The sequence below is a fragment of the Neofelis nebulosa genome, chromosome 1, assembly GCF_028018385.1.
Source record: "Neofelis nebulosa isolate mNeoNeb1 chromosome 1, mNeoNeb1.pri, whole genome shotgun sequence".
Classification (NCBI taxonomy): domain Eukaryota; kingdom Metazoa; phylum Chordata; class Mammalia; order Carnivora; family Felidae; genus Neofelis; species Neofelis nebulosa.
In genome coordinates, this window is record NC_080782.1 from 238,110,254 (window position 1) to 238,134,669 (window position 24,416).

Consider the following 24,416-nt stretch of genomic DNA (forward strand, 5'->3'; position numbering starts at 1 on the left):
TGAAATGTGTCTTCCCATCTTTTGTCTAAATTGTCTAAAAACTAAATTGATTTTTTACTGTTAATTTTTGAGAGTTCTTCACATATGTTAGACATTAGTCCTTTGGCAGATATGTAGTTTGCAAATATTTTCTTCTAGTCTGTATCATGTTGTTTTGTCATCTTAATAGAGTCTTTCAGAGTACAAGAGTTTTTAATTTTGAAGTGGTCCAATTTACAATTTTTCCTTTTATGGATCATGAACTCTTTGCCTAGATCTAGATTCCAAAGACATTCCTCTGTGTAGTTTTCTAAAAGTCTTGTGTTTTACACTTAATGTCATGATCCATTTTCAGTGAATTTTTGTGCAGAGTGGAGGGTTTAGATTTTCTATTTGTTTTGCCCATGAAATTCAATTACTTCAGTGCTATTTGATGAAAAGGTTATCTTTCCATTAAATTGGTTTTCTACCTTTGTAAAAAATCAATTGGGCAAGTAATAAAGAAATAGGAAATATCAACAGAGTATAACTAGTAAGGAGATCAGATCAGTAATCAAATACCTCCCTGGCAAATTATACCAATCGTTCAAAGAAGAATTAAAATCTACCTCAAACTCTTCCAAAAAATTATACAGAAACAAACACTTACAAACTTATTTTATGAGTCTGGCATTACTATAAAACCAAAGCTACATTACAAGACACTAGAAAACACTACAAGAAAGCTACTGACCTATATCCCTGATTAATACAGGTGCAAAAATCCTTGGCAAAATACTAGCAAACTTGAATTCAGCAGCACATTAAAAAAGGAATAGAAACCATATCCTGGAATGCAAAGATGGTTCAATATATGAAAATCAGTCAACAAAGGAAAAAAAAAACACATCATCTCGATGCAGAAAATGCATTTGATGAAATTCAACACTCTTACATGATAAAAGCATTCAACAGGCTAGAAAGAAAAAAAAATTCCTCAACATAATAAAGGCCATATATGAAAATCCCATAGCTGGTATCGTGCTCAGTGGCGAAAGACTAAAAGTCTTTCCTCTAAGATCAGGAACAAGGCAAGGATGCCTGCTCTCACCACTTCTATTCAACGCAGTACTGGAAGTCCCAGTAAGAGCACTTGGGCAAAAGAAAAAAAAAAGAAGAAGAAAGGAAGGAAGGAAGAAAGAAAAACATCCAAATCAGAAAGGAATAGGTAAAAGTATCTCTGTTTACAGAGGACAAGATCTTATATGTGGAAAATCCTAAAGATGTCAGAAAATAATGATCAGAACTAATAAATTCAATAATGCAACAGGATACAAACCAACATACAAAAATGTTGTATTTACATACACTAATAACAAACTATCAAAAAGGGAAATTAAGAAAACCAAGGCGGAAAAACACTTGTACACCAAAAACTACAAAATATTGCTGAAATAATTTGAAGATACAAATAAATGGAAAGACATCCCATGGTTATAGATTGTAAAAGTTTATATTGTTAAGATGACAGTATTACCCCAAATGATCTGCAGATTTGTATGCAATCCCTACAAAAATCCCATGTTTTGGAGAAATAGAAAAATGCAACCTAAAATTCATACAGAGTCTTAAAGCATCTTGAATAGCCAAAACAATCTTGAAAAATAACTGAGAAGTCTCATATTCCCTAATTTCAGAACATATACAAAGTTACAGTATTTAAAATGTGTTTTACTGGCATAAAAACAGGTATATAGACCAATGGAATAAAATAAAGAACCCAGAAATAAATCCTAGTGTATATGGCCAAATGATCTTGGAAAACACCAAGATTACATAATGGCGAAAGGATAGTCCCTTTAGCAAATGCTGGTGGGAAAGCTGGATATCCATATGCAAATTAAATAAATAATCAAACACACCATTTACAAAAGTTAACAAAATTGATTAAGGACCTAAAAATAATACCTAAAACTATAAAGCTCTTATAAGAAAATAAAATGGAAAATCTTCATGACACTGTGTTTGACAATAATTTTCTTGGACATGACACGAAAGCACATGCAGCAGAAGCAAATACAGACAGTGGTTCTACATCAAATGTTAAAACCTCGGTGTTGATTGTGACAGTCAACACAGTAAAAATACCTACAGGATACGAGAAAAATACTCGCAAATTACATATCTCATAAGCTAATGTCTAGAATAGTGAGCTCCTACAACTCAACCACAAAAAAGCAATCTGACATAAAGTTGGGTAAAGAACTTGAACAGCCATTTCTACAGAGATAGTATATAAATGGCCAGCAAGCATGTGAGAAAATGTTCAACGCCACTAATCATTGGAGAAATGTAAATCCAAACCATAATCAGGTATTACATCAATTAGGATGGCTACTATTAAAAAATAAAACAAAACCCCCAGAGAATAACAAATGTTGGTGAGGATGTGGAGAAAGTGAACCCTTGTGAACTGCAGGTATGAATAAAAATTGGTGCAACCACTATGGAAAATAGTATGATGATTCCTCAAAACATTAAAAATAGAATTACATGATTCAGCCATTCCACTTCTGAGTATGTATCTAAAATACTGAAAGCAAGAATCTTTTTTTTTTTTTAATTTTTTTAACATTTATTTATTCTTGAGAGAGAGAGAGAAGAGAGCAGGGGAGGGGCAGAGAGAGGAGGAGCCACAGAATCCGAAGCAGGCTCCAGGCTCTGAGCCGTCGGCACAGAACCCGATGCAGGGCTTGAACTCACAAACCGCGAGATCATGACCTGAGTCGAAGTCGGACACTTAACCGACTGAGCCACCCAGGTGCCCCTGAACGCAAGAATCTTGAAGAGATATTTACACACCATGTTTAATGCACCATTATTTACAATACCCAAGCAGAAGCAACCCAAACGTCCAGTGACAGATGAAGAGATAACCAAAATGTGATATATAAATACAATGGAATATTATTCAGCCTTAAAAGGAAAGTAAATTCTGACACATACTATAATATGGATGAACCCTGAGGACATTGGCTAACTATGAGTCACACACAAAGAGCCAGTGTATGATTCCACTTACGTGGGGTATCTAAAATAGTCAAATTCAGAGAGACAAAGGAGAGTGTTGGCGACCAGTGGCTGAGGGTTGAGGGATATGGGGAATTGTTCAGGGCTACAGAGCTTCAGTTTTGCGAGATGAAAAAGTTCTGGAGATCGGTTGCACAACGATGTGAATATACTTAATGTGACTGCACTGTACACCTAAAATTGGTCATAGTTCTTACCGCGATTAAAATAAGTTGCACATACTCAGGTAGATACACACGATGTGTTTCTGGGCTCCCTACTCTAACTCCTTGATTTCTGTGTCTGTTCCTCTGCCAACATCGCACTGTCGTGAATTCTGTAGCACCACCATGAGCCTTAACATCAGGTAGAGTGAGTCTGTTCACCATGTATTTTTAAAATTGTCTTAGTTATTCCCGGTCCTTTGCCTTAAATTCTTCTACTCGAGGATAAACAATATACATTGTTATATTAGCTTGAGATGTACGACATAGTGGCTCAACCATTCCGTCCGTCACTCAGTGCTCATCACGAGAAGTATAGTCTTAATCGCCTTCACCTATCCACCCATCCTCTCATTCACCTTCCCTCTGGCAAGTCCCAGTCTGCTTTCTGTATTTGAGGGGCTGGGTTTTCTTGTTGGTTGGTTGCTTGCTTGCTTTTGTTTCTTAAATTCCACACAGGGGTGAAATCATATAGTATTTGTCTTCCTCTGACTTATTTCACTTAGCATTATACAATCCAGGTCCATCCGTGTTATTGCAAACGGTGGGATCTCACACTATTTCATGGTTAATATTCCATTGTACATATACCACCTCTCCTTTATCCATTCATCTACTGGTGAACAGTTGGGCTGCTTCCACATTTTTGCCATCGTAAATAATGCTGCAGTAAACACAGAGGGGCAGAGATCTTTTCACTGAAACAATGCATTATTGGACAATCAGATCTAAGCATTTCATTGAAATTGTTTTTGTTCTTTCTCTATCAAAAAATAAAGAATGAAATAAAAATTCTAAAATAAATGTACTGCCTTTCTGTTAAGCTCAAACACTCAAGCTTGATTTTATTTACATTCTGGCAAAATTCCGTTTGATGACATGGGAAAAAAAGAATGATAAAGCATAGTATTTTAAGTACTTCAGTGAATGGAAACATTTAGGTCAGTATTGATACAAAACTTCATGAACTTTGTTCTCTTTCAGCTTTGGTTCGCCTTTGTTAATGGATTTTCTGGGCAGATTTTATTTGAACGCTGGTGCATCGGCTTGTACAATGTGGTAAGCATTCCCTGTCTCTATCTGATAGCATGTGAAACTTCAGTGACATTCCTTTACTGTTTACGTCTGGGAAGTGTATCTAAGTCAATCATCTGTATACATAGCGGGCGGCACAAATACATCTTTAGAGCCTTTGTTGCTGCGACACATCCCGCAGAAGCCCAAGCTCTCCACACATGGTTTCAATCTATAGCAACTGCATTAAATTTGTACCAATGTATTTTGATAATACATCCAAAATCTCCTTACTGAATGCTTGCACAATGTTTTCAGGCTTTTAAGCCAAGTAATTATTACTGAACTCTACCTCAACCAATTCCATTTAATACATATAATTAATATTTATCTATCTTTGTATATGTGGGTGTGTGTTCATAGTGTAACTCCATGGCCCTTTAAACCTGGAAGAAAATTTGTCCTTTTGTAAATATATCATCCTGTGTTTGTATGAAATGATGAATTTGATATCGAGTCCTATGTTAAGAATAAATGTAATAAATAAATGGAATTTCCTACAACTAAGCAATCCCATACCATTACTTAACTCATTTTAAATTCAAACACTGGGAATAAACAATATGGTTAAGTTCATCTTAAAATTTTTGGTTTATTTTTCTTGTATTATTAATTCTACTTTAAAGATTAGCAGTTAGGGAACCCTAGCGTAACAAATAGGCTCCCGGTGAGCATATCATGACTTTTGTTTTGTACTGCACTGTCACAGTCCTGTTACTGTCTGGATGCTGTGTGCCTTAATCCCTCAAATTCTGTCTTCTAGGAGCTTAAACTCTGAAACAGCACAGACACAAGTCCCCGGCCAGAAGTCATTAAGTGTCCGATAATACAAAGATGTCTAGTGCTAGGAACAGTTACAAGTCAACTCCAGGCGCTTCTGGCTAGTGCATTACACCGTTGAACCTGAGGTCATACACACAGTTGCGCTCCCAGGCTCTTGGTCACAGACGACAACACTCGATGCGTTGTTTCTTTGTTTATTGTTTTTGAAGTGTCGTTACATACTGCGGTAGGGAGTGGCACAGTCTCTCCTCTCTGTCAGAAAATTCACTATGGGGGTGTCTGGTGGGCTCAGTCGGTCAAGTGTCTGACTCCTGATTTTGTCTCAGGTCATAATCTCACAGTCATGAGATTAAGCCCCACATTGGCTCTGTGCGGACAGCAAGGAGCCTGCTTGGGATTCTCGCTCTCCCTCTCTCAAAACAAACAAACAAACAAAAAAAAAAACATTTTTGAAAATTAAAAAAAAGAACATTCATATGAATGCATGGCCACAGATATTAGTCAATAGAGTCTTATTTTTTTCTTTAATGAACAAAAGCACAGAAACTTTTTTTTTTTTACAAACAGTAAAATGAGGGCTACGGTGGGAAACTTAAAATTATAGACATTTTAGGACAATATATGATGACTTATTAATAGCCATTGACTTACTAAATCTTATCTCATTATAAATATATTTTGCAGATGGGGAAAAAAGAGGAGGCCTAGACATTTTTCATAGTTACTGGCAATAAGAGAGAGCTAAATTTAAATCGGTTGTCATACTATTTCTGGAGGTCATGTATTATTTCTGCTTCTTCCGCGCATGACTAACTGCTATAGGAAACCTCCTGCCAGAAATAACCTATCAGACAAAGTATATAAAATAATGATTTTCAAACATTAAACGACAGGCTGCTCATGACTGTGATCCTTGAGAGAAGGCCTCTTCCAGGCCACAATGCAGGAAGATGGACCCTAAAGAAAGCCCAGGTGTCTAAGCGAGTTGAAGACACAGAGGTTGGAGTGCAGGACCAAGGCAGCTAGAATGCCAGAGGGAACTATACTGAGAGAGAGAGACAGCGTGACGCCGGAGATCCGTAGCTGGCCCCTGCGAACTATTGCTTCTGCTCTGTGTCTGCATGAGAAAAGTCTACCCGCAGCTAGGGAAAGAACCACTGTAAAGTGGGAGGCTGTCGCCAAAAAAGAAAGTAATATTTGAAGCAACAATGATCGAAAATGTCAAATCTGATGAAAGCTCACAAATCTAAGAACCTCAACAAATTCCAAGAAGAAGAAACCTAAAGAAAAAACACACAAATGTTCTTTATAACCAAATTGCTGAAAATCAGTGGCCAAGAGAATAATCTTTAAATCAACCACATAAACCAATACTGTGTACAGAACACAAACGTGCGAATAAAAGCAGATTTCTCGTTGAAAACCATGCAGGGCAGAAGACAGTGGAATATCTTTAAAGATCTGAAAGAAAGAAAACAAATCCATTAACCCCAAATTCTATATGCGGTAAAAATGTCTTTTGAAAATGAACCGAGAAAATAGAAGACTCATCACCAGAAGACCTGTAATACCTGAAATGTGAAAGAAAGCTCTTCAAACAGAAGGAACAGTACATCAGGATGAAATCTGGATCTGTCCAAAGAGGAACAGAAATGTTAATTATGTGGGAATTTATAAGACGCTTTCCCTCTTCCCCTCATTTTCAATCATGATGCCAGATAACTGTTTAAAACAAAATTAATAATGTATTCTGGGAACTGTCATTAATTTAGAATTAAAACGTATGATAAAGATAGCACAAAGAATGTGAGGAGGGATTTGGGAGTGTATTATTTGAATTTTGTGATACACTGCATATGTATACTGTAAATTTTAAAGAACTAAAACCCCCAAAAGTTATGGCTAATGAACCAATAATAGAGATATAATAAAATCTTAATATTCAATTGCTTCAAAAGAAGTCAGGCTATAAGGTAAAACAGAAGACTGCACCAAACAGAAGAAAACAGGACCATGGTAGATTTCAAATGAACCACATTTATAATTACACTGTAATTATCCCAATAATTAGAAATCCTAAGAATCCTAACTATGTAACAATCTAATAACACAGCTTATTAGAAACTAAGGAGAAATGAAGCAGATCTTGATATAATTAAATGGCAAGTTAAGTAAATGGACTCTTGCCTTCAGAGGCTTAAACTCTCCCGAATGAGCAGGGTCTGGTGCCCGAGCCAGCCGACCGCCTCCATGAGCCCCGGGACATCAGTCTACACTGGCACCAGTCACCCCACCAAGGTGACAGAGGCACCAAGCACCATGAGACGCACGAGGCCCACAGGACTTCCCGGGCACCCCCCCGTGCAGTGTCCTTAGGACCCTCTGGCCTGCATCCTGCCTCAGCTCCAGCGGCTCTGCCACGGTGTCCACTCTGCAGAGAGCCCTGGGATCCTTTTGCCCACGCCCACCTCAGCGCCAGCCACCCCACGGGGCACCCCTTCCAGTGAGCGCTTTGAGACACCCAGATTGCACTCACCTCACCTGCAGCGGTCCCGCCAGGGTTCCTTCTGCGTGGAGAGCCCTGGGCCCCAGGCCGGCACACACTACAGCTTCAGTCATCCCGCCAGGGGCCCCTCCGTGTGAAGAGTCCTGGGACTACCCCAGCCCGAGCCCACTTCAGCTTTCGCTGTCTTGCCATGGTACCCTCGGCGCAGAAAGCCTCAGGTCCTGCCTTGCACTCACCTCCGCTTCAGCTGTCCTGCCAGGACACCCTCTGTGCCAAGAGCCCAGGATCACTCCAACCCAATCCCATTTCAGCTTCATCTATTTTATCAGGGCAGCCCCAGCGTGGAGTCATGCGGGACTCCATCCCGTGCCAGCCACAGCTCCTGCCAGCCAAAGTCACCAGGCACACACAGTCTACACAGGGGACAGCCATACACAAGACCATCCCTTCAGGCTTAGGAGAATAGCTATTGCACCTAATTGACAAAGACAAACACAGAAAGTCAAGGAAAATACAGAAGCAGAGGAGTACGCTCCAAATGAAATAACAAGACAAAAACCTCAGAGAAAGAACTAAACGGAAGGGAGATAACCAATAAAGGATTCAAAGTAGGGGCACCTGGGTGGCTCAGTCAGTTAAGCCTCTGACTCTTGATTTCAGCTCAGGTCATGATCTCATGGTTTGGGAGTTCAAGCCCCACATTGAGCTCTGTGCTGACAGCGCAGAGTCTGCTTGGAACTCTCTCTCTCTCCCTGCCCCTTCCCACTCACAGTCAGTCTCTCTCTCTCAGAATTTAAAAAAAAAAGGTTCAAAGTTATGGTCAAATACATGCCCACCAGATTGGAGAGAAGAGTGGTTGAACTCAGTGAGAACATCAACAAAGAGATAGAAAACATGAAAAAGAACCAATCAGGTTCTTCGTAATACAGTAACTGAAAGAATACAATAACTGAAAAATACACCAGAGGGAATCACCAACAGATTGGAGGAACAGAATAACAGACCAGTGACCTGGAAGGCAGGGTAATGGAAAGCACCGGAACAGCAAAAAGACAAAAGAGTTTCTAAAAATGAGGATAGGTTCAGGGATCTCTTTTTTTTTTTTTTAATTTTTTTTTTCAACGTTTTTTATTTATTTTTGGGACAGAGAGAGACAGAGCATGAACGGGGGAGGGGCAGAGAGAGGGAGACACAGAATCGGAAACAGGCTCCAGGCTCCGAGCCATCAGCCCAGAGCCTGAAGCGGGGCTCGAACTCACGGACCGCGAGATCGTGACCTGGCTGCAGTCAGACACTTAACCGACTGCGCCACCCAGGCGCCCCAGGTTCAGGGATCTCTTGGACAATATCAAGTGAAAAAGCATTCACATTATAGGGGTCCCAGAAGGAGAAGAGAGAAAAGGGCAGAAAACTTATGGGAAGAAATAAGAGGCAAAAAATCCCCTGACTTGGGAAAGGAAATAGACATCTAGGTTCAGGAAGCAAAGAGAGTTCCAGTGAAACCAAGGAGATCTACAACATGACACTAATAATTAAAATGTTGAAGATTAAAGACATAGAGGGTTTTTTAAAATTTTTTAATGTTTATTTTTGAGAGAGAGAGACAGACAGAGTGCAAGCAGGGGAGAGGCGGAGAGGGAGACACAGAATCTGAGGCAGGCTCTAGGCTCTGAGCTGTCAGCACACAGCCGGACGTGGGGCTCAAACTCACAAACCGTGAGATCATGACCTGAGCCAAAGTCAGATACTTAACCGTCTGAACCACCCACGTGCCCAAAGACACAGAGTTTTAAAAGCAGTAAGAGAAGAGCAACTAGTTTGTACAAGGGAAATCCCGTAAGTCTAACAGCTGATTTTCAGGAGAAATTGCATGGAACACAAAGTGACATGAGAAACTCAAAATGCTGAAAGGAAAAAACCTACAATCGAGTGGAAAAGAAAACGCCATAATTAGAAGATTATAAAAGAAAATATTTCATGGGTAAAAGCAAACATTCAGTAAAGGTAGTAGAACAATCACTTCTAAATCTTGTATTGAGGTTAAAGACCAAAGAAACAAAACCAATTATATCTAAAAAGAGGACTCACAAAAAAATGCAAACTATGACATACACATCAAATGTGGAGGGGGGAGAAAAAATGAAATTCCTTTACAATGTGTTCAAATGTAAGTAACCATCATTTTAATACAGATTCCTATATACTTAGGGAAGTTATATACAAACCTCATGGTAACCACAAACCAAAAACCTATGATACATACACACGAAATAGAGAGAAATAAAATCAAATATAATGCTAAAGAAAGTCATCAATCACAAGAAAACAGAACAAGGGAAGTAGAAAGGAACAGAGGACTACAAAAAAAATCAGAAAACAATGAGCAAAATGGCAATATGTACATACCTATCAATAATTACTTTAAATGTAAATGGTCTAAATGCTCCATTAAGAAAAGATAAATACCATATGATTTCACTCCTATGTGGAATTTAAGGAACAAAACACGAACATAGGGAAACGGAAGGAAAAATAAGATTAAACACAGAGAGGGAGACGAGACTCTTAAATACAGAGAACTGAGGGCCGCTGGAGTGGTATTGGGTAGGGAGATGGGCTAAATGAGTGAGGGGCATTAAGGAGAGCACTTGTTGGGATGAGCACTGGGTGTTATATGTAAGTGATGAATCACTAAATTCTACCCTGAAACCATTATAATAATGTTAACTAACTTGGACTTAAACAAAATTTAATTTTTTTTAACTTTTATTTATTTTTGAGAGAGAAAGACAGAGCATGAATAAGGGAGGAGCAAAAAGAGAGGGAGACACAGAATCCAAAGCAGGCTCCAGGCTCTGTGCTGGCAGCACAGAACCCAGTGCGGGGCTTGAACCCACGAACGTGAGATCATGACCTGAGCCAAAGTTGAACACTTAAGACTGAGCCACCCAGGCGCCCCTGGATTTAAGTAAAATCTAAAAACAGACATGGGGAGATTCAAGGGAAGATGGCGGCATAGGAGGCCGCTGGGCTCACCTCGTTCTGATCGCTTAGATTCCACCCACATCTGCCTAAAGAACCCAGAAAACCACCGGAAGACTAGCAGAACGGACTCTCCGGAGCCCAGCCTAGACCAGAGGCCCACGGAAGAGGGGAGGAAGGGCGGCGAGGCGGTGCGCGCTCCACGGACTGGCAGGAGGGAGCCGGGGCAGTGGAGGGGCGGCCAGCCCACCCGGCAAGGCAGAGCCCCCGAGGCTGGCTGGCAAAAGCGGAGGGGCCGGACGGAGTGTGTTCCGACAGCCAGCGGGCCTTAACATCTGGAATGGTAAAAGTGAACAGCTCTGCTCTCGGAGAGTGGGGAGGGTGAGAGGACACCGGACGGAGAGTTGTTGAGCCCTGGACGACAGAGCTCAGCTCGGTGGGGAGCAAAGGCACTGGGAAGCGCCATCTCCCTCGCCCATCCCCCAGCCGGAATCCCAAAGGGAACCAGTTCCCGACACCGAACTTGCTTGCGCCGCACAAACTCCCAATGCTGTGCTTCTGTGGATCCATCCCTCCCACGGGCCTGCCTCCCTCCCGGTGCTGCAGGGCCCCTCCCACAGGGGACCACCCACGGCGAAGCGAGCTGAGCCTGCCCCTCCCGCCCCTGTGCACCTTGAGGATCCACCCTGGCTAACGTGCCCTTGGCCAGATCCCATCGAAGCAGCACCACAAGCCTGGCAGCGTGCAAGCAGCCCAGGCAGGGGCCACACCACTCCACAGTGAGTCCTGCCCCTGGGAGAGGGGAAGAGAAGGTACACACCAGTCTGACTGTGGCCCCCTAGCGGTGGGCTAGGGGCAGACATCAGGTGTGACTGCGGCCCCGCCCACCAACACAAGTTACTCCAGACAGCACAGCGGAAGTGCCCTGCAGTTCCACGCCACCCCAGGGACTATCCAAAATGACAAAACAGAAGAATTCTCCTCAAAAGAAACTCCAGGAAGTAGCGACAGCTAGCGAATTGCTCAAAAACTATTTAAGCAATATAACATAACAAGAATTTAGAATAATAGTTGTAAAATTAATTGCTGGACTTGAAAAAAGCATAGAGGACACCAGAGAATCTATTGCTACAGAGATCAAAGGACTAAGAAATAGTCATGAGGAGCTAAAAAATGCTATAAATGAGGTGCAAAATAAAATGGAGGTGGCCATTGCACAGATTGAAGAGGCAGAAGAGAGAATAGGTGAAGTAGAAGATAAAATTATGGAAAATGAGGAAGCTGAGAAAAAGAGAGATAAAAAAAAATCCAGGAGTATGAGGGGAGAATTAGAGACCTAAATGATGCAATCAAATGGAATAATATCTGTATAATAGGAATTCCAGAAGAGTAAGAGAGAGAGAAAGGGGCTGAAGGTGTACTTGAACAAATCATAGCTGAGAACTTCCCTGATCTGGGGAAGGAAAAAGGCGTTGAAATCCAAGAGGCACAGAGAACTCCCTTCAGACGTAACTTGAATCGATCTTCTGCACGACATATCATAGTGAAACTGGCAAAATACAAGCATAAGGAGAAAAATCTGAAAGCAGCAAGGGATAAACATGCTCTAACATATAAAGAGAGACCGATAAGACTAGTGACAGACCTATCTACGGAAACTTGGCAGGCCAGAAAGGAAGGGCAGGAAATCTTCAATGGCAGGAAATCAACAGAAAAAATATGCAGCCGAGAATCCTTTATCCAGCAAGTCTGTCATTCACAATAGAAGGAGAGATAAAGGTCTTCCCAAACAAAAACTGAAGGAATTCATCACCACTAAACCAGCCCTACAAGAGATCCTAAGGGGATTCTGTGAGTAAAATGTTGTAAGGACCACAAAGTACCAGAGACATCACTACAAGCATGAAACCTATAGACATCACAATGACTCTAAACCCATATCTTTCAATAATAACACTGAATGTAAACAGACTAAATGCTCCAACCAAAAGACATAGGGTATCAGAATGGATAAAAAAAACAAGACCCATCTATCTGCTGTCCACAAGAGACTCATTTTAGACCTGAGGACACCTTCATATTGAAAGTGAGGGGATGGAGAACTATCATGCTATTGGAAGTCAAAAGAAAGCTGGAGTAGCCATACTTGTATCAGACAAACTAGACTTTAAATTAAAGGCTGTAACAAGAGATGAAGAAGGGCATTATATAATAATTATAGGGTCTATCCATCAGGAAGAGCTAACAATTATAAATGTCTATGCGCCGAATACAGGAGCCCCCATATATATAAAACAATCACAAACGTAAGCAACCTTATTGATAAGAATATGGTAACTGCAGGGGACTTTAATACCCCACTTACAACAATGGATAGATCATCTAGACACAGGACCAATAAAGAAACAAGGGCCCTAAATGATACACTGGATCAGATGGACTTGACAGATATATTTAGAACTCTGCATCCCAAAGCAACAGAATACACTTTCTTCGAGTACACATAGAACATTCTCCAAGATAGATCACATACTGGGTCACAAAACAGCCCTTCATAAGTAGACAAGAATTGAGATCATACCATGCATACTTTCAGACTACAATGCTATGAAGCTTGAAATCAACCACAGGAAAAAGTCTTGGAAAACCTCCAAAAGCATGGAGGTTAAAGAATACCCTACTAAAGTATGAATGGGTCAACCATGCAATTAGAGAAGAAATTAAAAAATATATGGAAACAAATGAAAATGAAAATACAACAATCCAAATGCTTTGGGATGCAGTGAAAGCAGTCCAGAGAGGAAAATATATTGCAATCCAGGCCTATCTCAAGAAACAAGAGAAATCCCAAATACAAAATCTAACAGCACATCTAAAGGAAATAGAAGCAGAACAGCAAAGACACCCCAAACCCAGCAGAAGAAGAGAAATAATAAAGATCAGAGCAGAAATAAACAATATAGAATCTAAAAAAACTGTAGAGAAGATCAACGAAACCAAGAGTTGGTTTTTTGAAAAAAATAAACAAAATTGATAAACCTCTAGCCAGGCTTCTCAAAAAGAAAAGGGAGATGACCCAAGTAGATAAAATCATGAATGAAAATGGAATTATTACAACCAATCCCTCCAAAATACAAGCAATTATCAGGGAATACTATGAAAAATTATATGCCAACAAACTGGACAACCTGGAAGAAATGGACACATTCCTAAACACCCACACACTTCCAAAACTCAAACAGGAGGAAATAGAAAACTTGAACAGACCCATAAGCAGCAAAGAAATTGAATCAGTTGTCAAAAATCTCCCAACAAATAGGAGTCCAGGACCAGATGGCTTCCTTGGGGAATTCTACCAGACATTTAAAGCAGAGATAATACCTATCCTTCTCAAGCTATTCCAAAAAATAGAAAGGGAAGGAAAACTTCCAGACTCATTCTATGAAGCCAGCATTACTTTGATTCCCAAACCAGACACACACCCAGCAAAAAAAGAGAACTACAGGCCAATATCCCTGATGAATATGGATGCAAAAATTCTCAATAAGATAGTAGCAAATCGAATTCAACAGCATATAAAAAGAATTATTCACCATGATCAAGTGGGATTCATTCCCAGGCTGCAGGGCTGGTTCAACATTCGCAAATCAATCCATGTGATACATCACATTAATAAAAAAAACGAAAAGAACCATATGATCCTGTCAATTGATGCAGAAAAAGCATTTGACAAAATGCAGCATCCTTTCTTAATAAAAGCCCTCAAGAAAGTCGGGATAGAAGGAACATACTTAAACATCATAAAAGCCATTTACGAAAAGCCCACAGCTAATATCATCCTCAATGGGGAAAAACTGAGGGCTTTCCCCCTGAGATCAGGAACACGACAGGGATGTCCACGCTCAACGCTGTTGTTTAACATAGTGTTGGAAGTTCTAGCATCAGCAATCAGACAACAAAAGGAAATCAAAGGCATCCAAATTGGCAAAGATGAAGTCAAGCTTTCACTTTTTGCAGATGACATGATGTTATACGTGGAAAATCCGATAGACTCCACCAAAAGTCTGCTAGAACTGATACATGAATTCGGCCAAGTTGCAGGATACAAAATCAATGTACAGAAATCAGTTGCATTCTTATACACTAATAATGAAGCAACAGAAAGACAAATAAAGAAACTGATCCCATTCACAATTGCACCAAGAATCATGAAATACCTAGGAATAAACCTAACCAAAGATTTAAAAGATCTGTATGCTGAAAACTATACAAAGCTTATGAGGGAAATTGAAGAAGATACAAAGAAATGGAAAAACATTCCATGCTCATGGATTGGAAGAATAAATATTGTTAAAATGTCAATAATACCCAAAGCAATCTACACATTCAGTGCAATCCCAATCAATATTGCACCAGCATTCTTCTCGAAGCTGAAACAAGCAATCCTAAAATTTGTATGGAACCACAAAAGACCCCAAATAGCCAAAGTAATATTGAAGAAGAAGAAGACCAAAGCAGGAGGCATCACAATCCCAGACTTTAGCCTCTACTACAAAGCTGTAATCATCAAGACAGCAGGGTATCGGCACAACAACAGACACACAGACCAATGGAATAGAGATTCCAGAACTGGACCCACAAAAGTATGGCCAACTAATCTTTGACAAAGCAGGAACAAATATCCAATGGAAAAAAGACTCTAACAAATGGTGCTGGGAGAACTGGACAGTGACATGCAGAAGGATGAAACTAGACCACTTTCTTACACCATTCACAAAAATAAACTCAAAATGGATGAAGGACCTGAATGTGAGACAGGAAACCATCAAATCCCTAGAGGAGAAGGCAGGAAAAAAACCTCTCTGACTTCAGCTGCAGCAATTTCTTACTCGACACATCTCCAAAGGCAAGGGAATTAAAAGCAAAAATGAACTACTGGGACCACATGAAGATAAAAATCTTCTGCATTGCAAAGGAAACAATCAACAAAACTAAAAGGCAACAGATAGAATGGGAAAAGATATTTGCAAATGACATATCGGACAAAGGGCTAGTATCCAAAATCTGTAAAGAACTCACCAAACTCCTCACCTGAAAAACAAATAATCCAGTGAAGAAATGGGCAGAAGACATGAATGGACACTTCTTTAAAGAAGACATCCAGATGGCCAACAGGCACATGAAAAGATGTTCAACATCACTCCTCATCAAGGAAATACAAATCAAAACCACAGTGAGATATCACCTCACACCAGTCAGAGTGGCTAAAATGAACAAATCAGGAGACTATAGATGCTGGCGAGGATGTGGAGAAACGGGAACCCTCTTGCACGGTTGGTGGGAATGCAAAGTGGTGCAGCCACTCTGGAAAACAGTGTGGACGTTCCTCAAAAAATTAAAAATAGGTCTACCCTATGACCCAGAAATAGCACTGCTAGGAATTTACCCAAGGGATACAGGAGTGCTGATGCTTAGGGGCACTTGTACCCCAATGTTTATAGCAGCACTGTCAACAACAGCCAAATTATGGAAAGAGCCTAAATGTCCATCAACGGATGAATGGATAAAGAAATTGTGGTTTAGATACACAATGGAATACTACGTGGCAATGAGAAAGAATGAAATATGGCCTTTTGTAGCAACGTGGATGGAACTGGAGATTGTGATGCTAAGTGAAATAAGTCATACAGAGAAAGAGAGATACCATATGTTTTCACTCTTATGTGGATCCTGAGAAACTTAACAGAAGACCATGGGGAAGGGGATGGGGGAAAAAAAAAAGAGAGGGAGGGAGCCAAAGCATAAGAGACTCTTAAAAACTGAGAATACACTGAGGGTTGATGGGGGGTAGGAGGGAGGGGAAAGTGGGTGATGGGCATTGAGGGGGGCACCTATTGGGATGAGTACTAGGTTTTATATGGAAACCAATTTGACAATAAATTTCATATTCAAAATAAATAAACAGACAGACAAGGGATAATGGAATTGATAAAAACAAAACAAAGCAAAAGACCCATCTATATGCTGCCTGTAAGAAAGTTCAGACTTAAACACATACAGACTGAAAGTGAAGAGATGGAAAAACATACCATGCAAATGGTATGGGGGGAAAAAAGCCATAATACTTATATTAGATTAAATAAACTTTAAAGTGTTTTTTTTTAATGTTTATTTATTTTTGAAAGAGAGAGAGTGACAGAGTATGAGCAGGGGAGGGGCAGAGAGAGAGGGAGTAACAGAATCGGAAGCAGGCTCCAGGCTCTGAGCTGTCAGCACAGAGCCCGACACAGGGCTCGAACTCATGAACCATGAGATCATGACCTGAGCCGAAGTCAGATGCTCAACCGACTGAGCCACCCAGGTGCCCCAGATTAAATAAACTTTAAAATAAAGACTGTAACAATAGACAGAGAGGGGCATTGCATAATGATAAAGGAATCAATCCAAGAAGAAGATATAACAATTATAAATATCTGTGCACCCAACATTGGAGCACCTAAATACATAAAGCAAATATTAACATACATAAAGTGAGAAACTAACAGCAACACAATAATAGTAGGTACTTTAACACCACATTTACATCAATAGATAGATCATTCAGGCAGAAAATCAATAAGAAACAGGGTCTTTAATGACACATTTGACTAGATAGACTCAACAGATACATACAGAACATTCCATCCAAAAACAACAGAATACACATTCTTTTCAAGCGCACATGGAACATTTTCCTAGGTAGATCATATATTAAACCACAAAACAAGTCTCAATAATTTAGTAAGATTAAAATCATATCAAATATCTTTTCCAACCACAATAATATGACACTAGAAATCAATTATAAGAAAAAAACTCTTTGGAAAAAGCACAAACCCTAGATTTTAAACAACATGCTACTAAATAACCAATAGGTCAAGAAAGAAATCAAATGGAAAATTAAAAAATACATGGAGGCATGGGATGCCTGGGTGGCTCAGTTGGTTAAGCATCCAACTTTGGCTCAGGTCATGATCTCGCAGTTTGTGATTCCGAGCCCCAAATGGGCTCTGTGCTGACAGCTCGGAGTCTGGAGTCTGCTTCATATTCTGTGTCTCCCTCTCTCTCTGCCCCTCCCCTGCTTGTGCTGTGTCTGTCTCTCTCAAAAGTGAATAAACATTAAAACATTTTTAAAAAATACACGGAGCAAATGAAAATGAAAACACAATAGTCCAAAATCTTTGGGATGCAGCAAAGAAGTTCTAAAGAGGGAAATTTCTAACCATACACACCTACCTCAAGAAATAAGAAAAATCTCTAATAAACAATCTAAGCTTACATGTCATGGACCCAGAAAAAGAACAAAGTCCAAAGTCAGTAGAAGGAAAGAAATAATAAAGAACAGAAAAAAAATAAGTGAAACAGAGAATAAACATACATACATACATACATACATATACATAAAAAAGATCATGGAAACCAACAGTTAGTTCTTTGAAAAAATAAACAAATTTGATAAACCTTTAGCCAGAATCATCAAGAAAAAAGAGGACTCCAATGAATAAAATCAGAAATTAGAAGTAATAAACACCACAGAAATATAAAGGATTATAAGAGACTATTATGAGAAATTATATGCCAACAAATTGGGCCACGTCCAAGAAATGGATAAATTCCTAGAAATATATAACTTCTCAAAACTGAATTAAGAACAAATAGAAATTCTGAACACAGTACTAGTAACAAAACTGAATCAGTAATCAAAAATTCCTAACGAATAAGTCTAGGACTAGATGGATTCACCGGTGAACTCTACCAAACATTTAAAGACTCTACCAAACAATTTTCTCCTCCAACCATCCCAACAAGAGGAAGGAAAGCTCCCAAATGCATTCTATGAGCCAGCATTACCTGGATACCAAAAACAGACAAAGACACTGCATAAAAAGAACTCTACAAACCAATACACCTGATAAACATAGATGAAAATATTTAATAAAACATTAGCAAACCATGTCCAACAATACATTAAAACAGTTATTCACCATGATTGAGTGGGATTAATTCCAGGGATGCAAGGATGTTTCAATATTTGCAAATCAGTCAATGTCATACACCATATTAACGAAACGAAGGATAAAATTATATGACCATCTCAATAGATACAGAAAAAAATTCAACATCATTCATGATAAAAATTCTCAAGTGTGTTTACAGGAAACATACATCGACATAACAAAGGCCACGTATGACACACCCACACCTGATATGTCATACTCAATGGTGAAAAACAGCTTTTCCTCTAAGACGAGCAACATGACGATGATGTTCACTCTAACCACTTTTATTCAACATAGTACTGGAAGTCCTAGCCACATAATCAGATAAGAAAAAGAAATAAAAGGCATAAGAGATTGAAAATGGAAAGAAAAGCTGTTACTATTTACAGATGACAACACTATACATAAAAACTCTAAAGAAGCCACCAAAAAAACTTTTAGAATAAATGAATTCAATAGAGTTGTAGGATACAAAATTAATCTACAGAAATATGTTTTTATACACAAATAATAAAGCAGCAGAAAGAGAAATTAAGGAAATAATCCCATTTACACTGTACCAAAAGGAATAAAATATCTAAGAATAAAGTTAGCTAATGAGATGAAAGAACCGTACTCTGAAAACTGTGAGTCACTGATGAAAGAAACTGAAGATGACACGAAGAAATGGAAAGATATACTATGCTCATAGATTGGAAGAATTCATATCATTAGAATGTCAGACTACCCAAAGCAATCTATGGATTCAAGGCAGTCCCCATCAATACCAATAGCATTTTTCACGGAACTAGTACAAACAATCCTAAAATTTGTATGGACCTACAAGAGACCTTGAACAGCCAAAGCAATATTGAGAAAGAACAGCAAAGCTGGAGGCATAAAAATTCCAGATTTCAAGATATACTAAAAAGCTATAATAATCAAGACAGTATGGCACCAGCACGTACACAGATACGTAGGTCAATGGGACAGGATAGAAAGCCCAGAAATAAATCCACATTTAAACGGCCAATTAATCTATGACAAAGGAGGCAAGAATGAAGAAAGACAGTCTTTTCAAGACAGCTACATGCAAAAGAATGAAACTAGACCACTTTCTTAACACCATACACAAAAACTCAAAGTGGATTAAAGATCTAAAAGTGAGAACTGAAACCATAAAGTTCCTAAAAGAAAGCATAGGCAGTAATTTCTTGGACATCATCCTTAGCAACATATTTAAGGATATATCTCTCCAGGCAAGGGAAACAAAAGAAAAATAAGCTATTGTGACTCTACCAAAATAAAATGTAGAGCAAAAGAAACCATTAATAAAACAAAAAGGTAACCTAGAAGATATTTGCAAGACGTTGCAATAAGGAATTAATATACAGAATATGTAAAGAATTTATACAACTCAACATTAAAAAAATGTGATTGAAAAATGGGCAGAGGACCTGAATAGACATTTTTCCAAAGAAGACACGCAGATGGCCAACAGACAACATTAAAAGATGTTTAACATTAGTGATTATCAGGAAAACGCAGATCAAAACCACAATGAGATATCACCTCACACATATCAGAATGGCTAATAACAAAAAGACAGGAAATAACAAGTGTTGGCAAGGATGTGGAGAAAAGGGAACCAATAGGGAAATCCCCATTAGTAGGAATTTAAATTGGTGCAAGCACTGTGGAAAAAAGTATAGAGTTTCCTCAAGAAATTAAAAATAAAAATATCACAGGATCTAGTAATTTTACTACTATTTACCCAAAGAAATGAAAACACTAATTCTGAAAGATATGTGGACCCCTATGTTTGTGGTGGCATTATTTACAATACCCAGACGTGGAAGCATCCCAAGTGTCCACCCATAGATGAACGGATAAAGATGATGTATATACACACAAAAGGATATTACTCAGTCATAAAAAAAAAAAAAAAAAAAAAGACTGTGATCTTGCCATTTGTAACAACATGGATGGACCTAGCCGGTATTATACTCAGTGAAATAAGTCAGAGAAAGACAAATACCAGATGACTTCACTTACATGTGGAATCTGAAAACAAAACAAGTGAACAAACTAACAACAACAGCAACAAAGCCAAAAGAGATCCATGAATACAGAGCATAATCTGGTAGTTGTCAGAGGGCTGGGGGATGGGCAAAATGCATAAAGGTGGGTGGAAGATACAGGCTTCCAGTTACGAATGAATAAGTCATGGGATGAAAGGTACAGCACAGTGAATACAGTCAATGATATCATAATAGTATTGTGTGGTGATAAGGGGTGGTTACACTTGAAGTGAGCACAGCATCATGTACAGAGTTGTTGACTGCTATGTTGTATGACTAATGTAGCATTAGGAGTCAACTATACCTCAGTAAAAGAACTTTCCTTTGACATTTATAGAAAATTCTACTCAACAACAGCAAAATACACAATCTTTTCAAGTTGCATATAAAACACTCATCAATAGACTACATGCTGAGTGATAAGGCAAGTCTTAGTAAATTGAAAAGGATTAAAATCACACAGAAGATGTTCTTTTGATCTCAGTGGATTTAAACTACATAGCAGTAACAATAAACAATAAAGGAATAACAGTAATTCCTTAGGAAAACACCCACATATTTGATAATTAACGAACACACTTCTAAATACATCATGGTCACAGAAGAAATCGCAGGAATATTTAGGAGATATTTTGAACAGAAAAAACAAAAATTTCAAATTATGTAAGATGTAGCTAAAGCAGTGCTTAGAGAACACTTACATTTTTTAAATGCTTATACCAGTAATTTAGGGTCTAACATCAAGCTCCAACCTGAACAAACTAGAAAAGGAAGATTCAAAGAAGTCCAGAATAAACAAAGCAAAATAAACATAAAAGAAAACAGCATGATTAAAATAAGTGTAAAGCAAAAAAAAAAAAAAAAAAAAAAAAAAAAAAGGCAGTAAAAACTGGTTCTTAAAACAAGACAAATGAGGTTGATAAATCTCTATTCAGACTGATCAAGCACACTATAAAAAGAAGATAGAAATTAACCAATATTAGGAATGAATGGTAGAGGGGTCTACAGGTCTTACAGATAACAAATGGCTATCAGCAAATATAGGAATATTTATGACCTATTTTACATTTTGAATAAAATTGACAAATTCCTTGAAAGACACAAACTACTAAATATCACCCAAGAAGATACAGATAACCGTAACAGCCCCATATCTATTAAAAAACTTTAAATTCTTAGTTAAAAACCTTCCCATATATTAAAGAAAACCTTCAGAAGTATTAACAAAATATAGACAAATCTTTCCAGAAAAGAGAGGAGGAGGAAATACCCCAACTCATTTATGATGCAGTATTACCCAGATACCAAACCAGACAAAATAGAATAGAATATTCCAATCCCATATCCCTCAAGATTGCAGATGCAAAAAATTCTAGCAAATCAAATCCAGCAATATAAAAAACTTTTTGACAAATTAGGATTTATCTCAGAAATGCAGTTTGGTTTACTATTTAATATTCAGCATAATACACCTTTTTATAAGATTTAAAAGGAAGGGGCACCTGGGTGGCTCAGTCAGTTGAGTGGCAGACTCTTGATTTCTGCTCAGGTTATGACCTCTGTGCTGAGCGCAGGGCCAGCTTAAGATTCTCTCTCTCCCCAACTATGCCCCTCACCTCTGCACACGCACATGCTGTCTCTAAAAAAAACTTAAAAAAAAAAGATATAAAAGGAAGAACCATATAATCATCTCAGCAAATGCAGTAAAGACATTTGAGAGAATTTATCACTCATTCTGAGAAGCACTAAGAAAGTGCTTCTCTGAAAAACCTACAGCTAACATCATACCTAATGGCAAAACCTGTTCCCCTAAGGCCAAGAAGAATGGACATTCTTACCACTTCGATTCAACATCATATGTAGGTCCTAGCCAGTGCAATGAGTCAAAAAACAAAACAAAACAAAAGAACTTAAAAAGAAGTAATGCTTTATTTAGTTGCTGTCAATATTTTGTACAAAATTCTAGAAAATCTACATGAGTCGCGTGTTGTGTTAGATTGTTATAGTAAACCTCCCCCAGTTGGTGTATCCACAATTTTGGTGTACCCACCCACACCGACTCTGGGTTTGGTCATGTGACTTGATTTGGCCAATGAGACAACAGCAAACATAAGAGGCCCAGAGGTGTGAAAAGCACTTGCTCAGCGAGCCTTGTTGCTCTTTGTGAAGAATTCCTGGTTAAACTGGCAAAGGCACTGAAACCAAATGGAGCAGAAACATGTAAATTCTGGTGAGCTTCAAGTGTCCTTTATCCAAGGAGTCCTTCTGAAAGCACTTCTCAGTCCTCAATGGACATAGTTCACGCACTTCCGTCTTCCTGCTAGTCTCCTCTCATTTTCTCCCCTTTCTCCTTCTTAAACTTTTCCCTTACTTCCCCATTTTTCTCATGTTATTGTATCTGCTGTTACAGCGTTCCCTCCCTGACAAGGTCCAGAACTTTTTAAAGGGCATGTACTTTTCATTTAATACGGTCGCTGGCATAATGATCGTTAATAAAATATTTGAAGAGTAAGTGACTGGGAAACATCTCTTTGTTTCTGATAATTATCAAGATAAAGAATTTTTTAATATATTTTTTGTTTAATCTAACATTCACAAAAGTATTTACTGAGTAATTACTATGTGCCAGTCCCGTCAAGTGAACTAGCTTAGAAAACAACTGGTTGTTGGGGCCCCTGGGTGGCTCCCTCAGTTAAGGGTCCGACTTCAGTTCAGGTCATGATCTCACAGTTTGTGGATTCAAGCCCCGTGTCGGGCTCTGTGCTGATGGCTCGGAGCCTGGAGCCTGCTCCAGGTTCTGTGTCTCCCTCTCTCTCTGCCCCTCCCCTGCTCATGCTCACTCGCTCTCAAAAATAAACATTAAAAAAAATTTTAAACAACTGGTTCTTTTGAGGGATACGAATGTCATTATTGGTAGATATATTGGGCAGTATTATGCCTATTGTTAAAATATCTAGATAGTCAATTTGTCTTACCTCATTAAACAGAAGAAAAAAACGTATTCATTTTATGCTCATAAAGCAACATTTACACAGTTATAACCTCCTGAACCAAAGGGTTGGATCAGAAAATTAAGTCGTGATTTGGTAATGTGTTTGAATCTATGTGACTTATTAATATCTTCTTTGTAAATAATTTTTATTTTTATTTACTTTTAAAATTGTTTATTATTTATTCACTTTTGACAGCCAGAGAAAGACAGAGTGCAAGTGGGGGAGGGGCAAAGAGAGCAGGAGACAGAATCCGAAGCAGGCTCCAGGCCCTGAGCGGTCAGCACCGAGCCCTGTGGGGGGCTTGAACCCAGGAACCACGAGATCATGACCTAAGCAGAAGTCAGACGCTCAACCGACTGAGCCACCCAGGCACCCCAGTAATTCTTATTTTTAAATAGTTTAAGACTTACCGAAGATGCAAAAATAGTTCTGTGTATCCTTCAACCAGCTTCCCCCATAATGACATCTTAATAGTAGTAATACATTATCAAAGTCAGGAAAGTGACATTGTTACAATATTATTAATTTAGTTACAGACTAAAAGTTCTTTTTAATAAATCCTTGTTTTCTATGTAGATTTTCACTTCATTACCACCTCTTACTCTGGGAATCTTTGAACAGTGTTGCAGTGAGAAGAGCCTGCTTAGGTGCCCACAACTCTATAGGATTTCTCAGGCAGGGAAAATTTTCAACACAAAGGTAAACAGAAGATTTAATGCAGGTTTTCA

At 38.8% G+C, this 24,416-nt stretch overlaps 1 protein-coding gene across 6 annotated transcripts in view; it reads left to right on the forward strand.

Moving 5' to 3' along the window:
- Nucleotides 1–24,416, forward strand: part of LOC131488074 (phospholipid-transporting ATPase IB-like) — a 212,987-nt gene that overhangs the window by 122,333 nt on the left and 66,238 nt on the right. For 5 of the 6 annotated variants that reach the window (XM_058689430.1, XM_058689457.1, XM_058689475.1 and 2 more), the window contains 2 exons: nt 4,236–4,310; nt 24,265–24,387. In XM_058689430.1, the coding sequence (XP_058545413.1) occupies nt 4,236–4,310; nt 24,265–24,387 (198 nt within the window). The remainder of the gene's footprint in view (nt 1–4,235; nt 4,311–24,264; nt 24,388–24,416) is intronic. The other variant, XM_058689465.1, reaches the window with a different exon arrangement.